The 7,851-nt window shown below is 50.2% G+C and overlaps 1 protein-coding gene across 1 annotated transcript; it reads right to left on the bottom strand.

Moving 5' to 3' along the window:
* Positions 1 to 6,683: 6,683 nt before the first annotated feature.
* Positions 6,684 to 7,583, bottom strand: LOC309328386 (vomeronasal type-2 receptor 26-like; the record flags this gene model as incomplete). The annotated part of the gene is made up of 1 exon (XM_081838382.1): positions 6,684 to 7,583. The coding sequence occupies one exon, from the start codon at positions 7,581 to 7,583 to the stop codon at positions 6,684 to 6,686; it is 900 nt and encodes a 299-aa protein (XP_081694508.1).
* Between the last annotated feature and the right edge of the window lie 268 nt (positions 7,584 to 7,851).

The following is a 7,851-nucleotide window of genomic DNA, read 5'->3' as shown; positions in this document are numbered from 1 at the left end:
TGGCCTCTGGCTCTTCCCGAACGCACCCCAACGAAGGGGGAGTGCGGGTGTGGCGGGAGCAAACTGTGCTGGTCCCGGGGGAAGGTACCGTGGGTGTAAGCAGAGTCCACACGAAGAGGGGCGAGGTCCAAGACGGGGAGCCGGGCGGGGAACAGGTACGCTGGAACAGGAGGCCGAGCTGGGAACTGGAACACCGGATAGTCAGGAACAGGAGGCCAAGCAGGGATCAGGAACACAGGAAGGTCCAAAGCCAACAACGACGTTGCTCCCGCAACCTGGGGCCAGGCTGACTGGGCTTTTATCCTCTTCTAAGGCCGGGGGCGGTCCCGGCCCCCAGGATCCCCGCCTCCTCTGGCCTTAAGGCGAGCACTCCTCCTGGGGGCAACCAGTTCCCTTCGCCTCTCTGCCCTAAGCCTCTGCAGATCAGGAGAGGCCGAAGGGTTACTGGGCCCTGGAGGAGGCTCACCTGTGGCCACTGAGTCGTCAAGCCCCTCTGGGGCCAGAAGGGCTTCACCTGGGGCCAGCTCCTGATGCTCTGTCACAGGTGCAGGCTCTTCAGCATCTAGGCCTTGCCCCAGTTCAGCCGGCCCTGGAGGCGGGGACTCCTGTGCAGGCTGGGATTCCTCTGGTTCATCCTCTGAATCGGAATCCCAGGCCATCACACTAGGGCTAGACTGGTTTGATGCCCTCGGCCTGGAAGTCACCGGCATCAACTGCATCTCTAACGCAGAGACTGAGGGTCTGGTCAAAGACTTTGCCAAGGTTTTTGACGGCACCTTGGGGCAATATACAGGTACGCCCATCTCCTTTAGCCTTGATCCACAAGTCGCCCCCATCAAGCTAAAGCCACGCCGGGTTCCCTTTGCTCTCAAGGCTAAGGTGGACGAACAACTGGACAAACTGATCGCCCAAGGAGTTTTGGAGCCGGTTGACCACGCCAAGTGGGAAACCCCCATCGTCACGCCTGTCAAGCCAGATGGGTCGGTGAGAATCTGCGCTGACTACAAGTGCACGATCAACAAGGCACTTCAGCAGCACGCTTATCCGGTTCCTGTTGTCCAACACCTGCTGCATTCCCTGGGTGAGGGTAAGGTCTTCGCTAAGCTGGACCTTGCCCAAGCCTATCAACAACTGCCAGTCGATGATGCCACTGCTGAAGCCCAGACGATCGTCACCCACCGGGGGGCATTCCGTTGCCGCCGGTTGCAGTTCGGGGTAAGTGTGGCTCCTGGCATTTTCCAAAGCCTTATGGAGCGTCTCCTGCAAGGGCTTCCGGGCGTGGTACCATATTTTGATGACGTCTTGGTGTCTGCAGACTCACACCAGCAGCTGTTCGAGCGCCTCCGTGCCGTGCTGACCAGGTTCCAAGAGGCCGGGCTCAAGGTAAAGAGGGAGAAGTGCCAGATCGCCGTTCCACAGGTAGAGTTCCTGGGCTATCTTATCGATGCCTCCGGCCTTCACCCGACCACATCCAAGATCCGCGCTATCCAGCAGGCCCCCACCCCAAAGAACAAGACGGAGTTGCAGGCATTCCTGGGGCTGCTGAACTTTTATAACATGTTCCTGCCCCACAAAGCCACAGTGGCTGAGCCTCTTCACCGACTCCTTAGTACAAAGACGCCTTGGGCCTGGGGTCATCGGGAGACGGCGGCCTTCAACGCGGTTAAGGCTCTCCTTTCATCAGACAGTGTGCTGGTACAGTACAGTGAATCCAGGCCGCTGGTCCTTGCCTGCGACGCCTCACCTTTTGGCATCGGTGCTGTCCTTAGTCACCGTTTTCCAGATGGAAGAGAAGCACCACTCGCCTACTTTTCCAGGACACTATCTCTGACGGAACGGAATTACAGCCAGCTCGACAAGGAGGCATTGGCACTTGTGGCTGGAGTGAAGAGGTTCCATGAATACCTCTATGGCAGGACTTTTGACCTCATCACTGACCACAAGCCACTCCTGGGCCTCCTCGCCGGTGATCGTCCAACTCCACCGGTCCTCTCGCCACGCATGCTGCGATGGACTGTTTTCCTGGCTGCCTACCACTACCGGCTCATCCATCGCCCGGGGAAATCGATGGGCCATGCCGACGCCCTCAGCCGTTGCCCTCTTCCAGCATTTGTGGAAGACCCGGCTCCAGCTTCATCGCTCCTTCTGATTGAGGATCTTCCGGCAGCGCCTGTATCAGCTGCCACTGTGGCCTCCGCGTCTGCCCAGGATCGCACCATCAGCCGGGTGCTCAACTGGGTGTGGAGGGGGTGGCCACAAGGGCCTTTTGCATCGGAGTTCCAGCCCTTCGCAACCAGACAACATGAACTCTCAGCTCATCGCGGCTGTCTGCTGTGGGGAGACCGCGTCGTGATTCCCCAGGGACTCCGTCAGCGTGTCCTGGAGGCTCTGCACGTTGGCCACCCGGGAATTGTCAAAATGAAGGCGTTGGCTCGGTGTTACGTCTGGTGGCCTAATATGGACGATGCCATCACTGCCTGGGTGTCCGCCTGTCAAGCGTGCCAAGAGTCGAGGCCTGCACCACCGGCAGCTAAGGGACACACCTGGGAGACGCCAAAGACACCCTGGTCGAGGGTGCACATTGATCTGGCTGGCCCCTTTCACGGCCGGACCTTTATGGTAGTGGTGGACGCCTATTCCAAATGGCTGGAGGTCGCCCTGATGCCCTCCACCACTACCGAAGCTGTCATCCGGGTGCTGCGAGGCCTGTTTGCAACGCATGGGTGTCCTGATGTCCTTGTCTCTGACAACGGACCACAGTTCACGTCAGGCACGTTTGAGCGGTATCTTTTGGGACTGGGCATCCGCCATGCCCTAACGGCACCCTTTCATCCATCCAGCAATGGGCAAGCGGAAAGAATGGTGCGCTCGGCAAAAGAGGCACTGGCGCGCCTGGACCGGGGAGACTGGCATGAGCGGGTCGCCGAATACTTGTTCGTGCAACACATCACCCCTCATGCGGCCACAGGGAGGAGTCCTGCTGAACTGCTTATGGGCCGCCGCCTCAGGTCACCGCTCGACCGGCTACACCCGGACTTTGCCGTGGCTGAACCCCCAGGCTGTGCCAACGCGCCACGGTCATTTGTCCCAGGAAACCAGGTCTTTGCCCGGAACTATGTGGGGGACATTCCTTGGGTGCCAGCCACAGTAGTGGGAGTCACTGGACCTCGCTCGTACCAGGTGGCACTCGAAGACGGACGCTTGTGGCGACGGCACATAGACCAGCTTAGGCGCAGGGTTGGGGACTTGGACACTACCGAGGTGCCCCCAACTGCGCTTGCGGCTCCAGAAGAGACACGTACAGATGGCGAGGCCCCACCAACACCTCCCTCGCAAACTGCCAGCGTGGAGCCGAACCAAGCCGCTTCAGAGGGTCTGCCAGACTTACCACAGACTCAGACCACTCCACTTGCGGAGGCTCCACCCACAGCAGCGGATCCAGGGGAGTTGGTTCCAACGCCACCTAGGGTCGCACCACAGCCTCAGCAAGAACTGTGTGGCCCTCCGGACTTGGCTACCAGTCCCCGGCGGTCTGGCAGAGTTCCCAAGCGCCCAACTTATTTAAAGGACTATGTTGTTGGACATATATCACTGATGGTCTAAGTATGGGAAATGTAACCAATATGCTTTTGTGCCTAATTGAACCATTACGCGTAGTGCTGTATATAAGGAAACCATTACGATTGTAACTAACGCCTTGTCTCGGTGGGGAGGGGTGTTATGTAGTGAAGTTTCACCCTGGGCCAGCAGGGGGATACTGTATATAGTTTTCACTCAGGTCTGTAGATAGTTTTCCCTCAGGTCCGCGTCAGTTATTTTAGGCGGGAACTCTGGGCTGTTGTTGTTACAATGTTGACAGCCGGCTGCCTATAAAAGCAGGCCGGCTGAGCTGTTTGCAGTCAGTTCTATTCCAGCTTACGAAATAAAGAGCTACTTGGAGAAATCACTGTGTCGTCTGCTATATCAACCCACAACTTAACAGTAGGTACGAGGGTCCAAGGCTGTACAGGGTTATAAATGTTTAAACCAGCACCTTAAACCTGATCCTGTACTCCACCGGGAGCCAGTGCAGCTGGTATAGCTCTGGGTGAATATGATCCTGATAGTTAATCCAAAAGCATCTATTACTGCAGCTGGTAGACAGGAAGCTGGACATGCCAATGTAATTATTTTTGTAACATCACAAAAACATAGGCAAGGAATGAACCTACAAGGTCAGCAGGATATCTAGAGTTGAGCTGGTCCCATCCTTTCCCTACTTCCTAATTTGTTAGTACTGCGGTATCCATGTCTCTCCCACCTATGTAACACTGATCAGACATGGTTTGCCATCACATTAACTGAATGGTGGCAGAAGTTCTGGATAGCATCCTTGCCTTATCAAGAAGTGGGGACACTGGATTATAATATCAATAAACCAATGGGATATCAGATCCCCACAAGGCATGATGGAGAACATCAGCAACTTGGAAAAGATAGATGCGACAAACTTGGCACCTCAGTTACCGCTCACGCCCATGTGTCCGCTCTCTCTTAAATATATTGCCCCCACCTCACCGAACAACCTTTGACCTGAAGGCTTAAAAACAAAACCTCACTATCCCAGGGGGATCTTTGTGAGGGGGATAACCAAGAATTTAGAGTCTCAAGCAGGTGTTCTTTAAATAAACAATAAAGATTTATTTTTAGAACAAGGTAGTATAACACAACTGGAGAAACTGAGGTTACTTCAATAAGAATACACTACTTCACTTCAATTCGCTTTCAGAGGTTTGGGCTTTATAGTTTGTTTCCTTTCTAAGGTGGTACTTACCTTCAGTTAACCACCCCTTTAACAAATGCAGCTCCTGAGGTACTTTCAGTAAAATTCTTAAGGGCTCACCCCCCCCCCCATCTGCCTTCACTGGGATTTGGGAATATCTTCTTTCCTCAGAAAAGTCTCTCCCCTGCAGATTAGTTGGAGACCTAAGTAGACTCATCTCTTTCAGCTACCTCTTGTCCTGTCTCACCCTCAGTCTCCCAGCAAGATCCGGTCCTATTACTCCTGTAGGACATTACACTCAGTCCTTCACTGTACACTCAGAGTGCATGTTTTATTCCAGAACCAACTCTCCCTCCTCCACACTCCTATCCTATCTCCCTAACTCCCAACCTCTCCAGCCTCCCTCCTCAACCACCTCAACTCAGCTCCCCTCTTAACCACACTCTAACTCCATCTCCCTCGAAATGTGTTCCTTTTAAACTCTCCCTCTTGGAACCACAGCCATTCAGAGGCTGCCGTTCTTTAACCATTTACTGGCAGGAGAAAAAAGTAAAAAGAAATACTTGTGGAACCAACGTTTCCATCACAACAGACACAACATTTTACCGGGATTGGAAGAAACACCACAGACAGAATAACTGCCACACACAGGAAGAACAAGGATATAGTTTGAGTGCCTCATTTTTAGTTCTATGAATCATTTCATGTGTCAACACGAATAGAAGTTATTAATATTGCAGTTGTTGCATAAAGGATTATTATTCTGACCGGAATATAATAGAATAATAAGATTTTTGAATGTAGAAATAAAGGAAATCATCTAGCATGTGGGGGGGACGGGACCTAAATTATATGATTCGGTATTTGAGTGATTAGTATTAGTATTATAATTTGGTATTGTTTTAATGACGCTATTATTGGATGGTAATTGTAAATTAATAAAAATTATTATAACAGAAATAATGTTTTCCTCCAGATATTGTTGCATATCTCTGCTACTTTTCTTTCTTAAAACTATTTAAAAAACAAGGGAAGTGGCTGTTTTAAACTTCTCCTTCTATTCCTCAGCTGCCTTGTGTGAGAGAGATAAAGAATGTAGAGCCCTTAACTATTTCACAAATGTTTTTTGTTTCTGGTACCCTTTTTTGTCTTCAAGATGAATTTGCAGATTCCATGAAGTAATTGATAAGAGACTTTTTATTAACAGTCATTCATACAGTGCATGTACAACATTGAACAACTGAACTTAACCATTTCTAAATGAAAAGGCTGAGAGTTTTGCTATTAAGATTCCATTTGCTTTAAATATACAGTAAGACATGACAGGGGTGTATGGAGTGTTAGGGAGGGGTGGTAACTCTACCGGGGAACAAGTCGTGCTCCTTCTGGGGTAGTTTGTCTACCTCTGGTCCCCACCCCTTCACTCAGTTCTCACCTGTGGCTCCTAGAAATTGTCAGCTTGCAACAGCAGCCACATCCCATGAATCAGATACAACTGGCTGGCTCCCTAAATCAGGTGAGGGCAGCCAATGGGCCTCAAATTCTCAGTGAGTTAGGGAATTTCTCTGCATGCAAAGACAGGATGTAGAAGATGAGAGCAAAAGTGGGCCCAGTGCTCAAAAAGGTGGCTACTGCAGGAGCTGTAGAGGGAAATGAGGGGCAGATGGGTCTCGTAAACCTTGGAAGGGAGCCCACCTAGGAGAAGGAAACTTTCAACCTAAACCTCCACTGCCTTGCAGCATTACTCATTTGTGAAAAAGGCTTTGGGAGTAGAACCTGAGGAAAAATCTGCACCCATTGCCTTTGGGAAACTTTGGCAGACAAAAAAGTTTAGAAGCAAATTCTACACATATCCAGAGTTAGGACGTGTAAAGTGATACCAGCCAGCAAGTCCCAACAGAACCACAAATTCCACTGTCATTTATACCTTTCTTTGTGTTAGCTGCTCTTTGTTGTTCAGGTCAGGCCTCACCACAATTATGTAGCATTTAGGGGTGAAAATGCAAACGAGTAACCCAGCACCAGAAGCAAAGATGGAGAAGATCTCCACAGCCACCATGTATTTTCCTCTGGTGCTCAGGTAGGTTGGAATGAAGGAGAGCCAAACACTGCAGAAGACCAGCATGCTGAAGGTGATGAACTTGGCTTCGTTGAAAGTGTCAGGCAACTTCCTGGCCAAGAAGGCCACCGTGAAGCTGACTATAGCAAGGAAGCCCATGTAGCCCAAAACACAATAGAACATGGAGACTGACCCTTCATTACATAGAAATATGATTTCTCCAGGCACTGAGTGCATGTCCACATCTGGGAATGGGGGAGAGGTTGCCAGCCAGAGGACACAGATTCCTACTTGGACAATGGAGCAGGAAAAGACAATGGAATAAGCCAGTTCTTTGCCTACCCATTTCCTCATATTGGATCCTGGTTTGGTAGCCATGAATGCCAAAACCACCAATATGGTTTTGGCTAAGATGCTGGAGAGGGCCACAGAGAAGACAATGCCAAAAGCAGTTTGTCGGAGAAGGCAAGTCACCATATTAGGTTTTCCGATAAACAACAAAGAAGAGAGGAAACACAAGAGGAGGGAGATAAAGAGACCATAGGTGAGGCTTCGGTTGTTGGCTTTGACTATGGCTGTATTGCGATGCTTAATGAAGATGCCAAGCACCAAAATTGTGATCAGAGTGAATAGAAGCACAGAGGAAGTTGAAACAATGGCAAAGGATTCATCAAAGGCTAGGAAGTTTGGAATCTTAGGAATGCAGAGATCCTGGCCGCTGTTTGGATACTGATCTGCTGGGCAACTGATACATGTTTCCATGTCTGAAAATACACAAGTAATGTGTGACAGTTTGAAGTAACCAAAAGTATTCTTAAGAATTTCACATCACTAGTCCATTTTGCATAGTGTTTTCTACGTCAGAATGTATAAGCCCAAATGCTTTTGTACTAGGTGTATCAAAACTAAAACTTGTGTATCAATTCTGGAATTTTCTACATGGGTGACATCTTTTTTTACTGTCTCCCTGCTTTTTCTTAGAGCCACATAAAAAGTACAACAAAATAAATACATTACATCTGAAATTTTT

The sequence above is a fragment of the Podarcis erhardii genome (assembly GCF_964252035.2).
Source record: "Podarcis erhardii genome assembly, chromosome: 13".
Taxonomy (NCBI): domain Eukaryota; kingdom Metazoa; phylum Chordata; class Lepidosauria; order Squamata; family Lacertidae; genus Podarcis; species Podarcis erhardii.
This window is presented reverse-complemented; position numbering and strand designations above follow the sequence as displayed.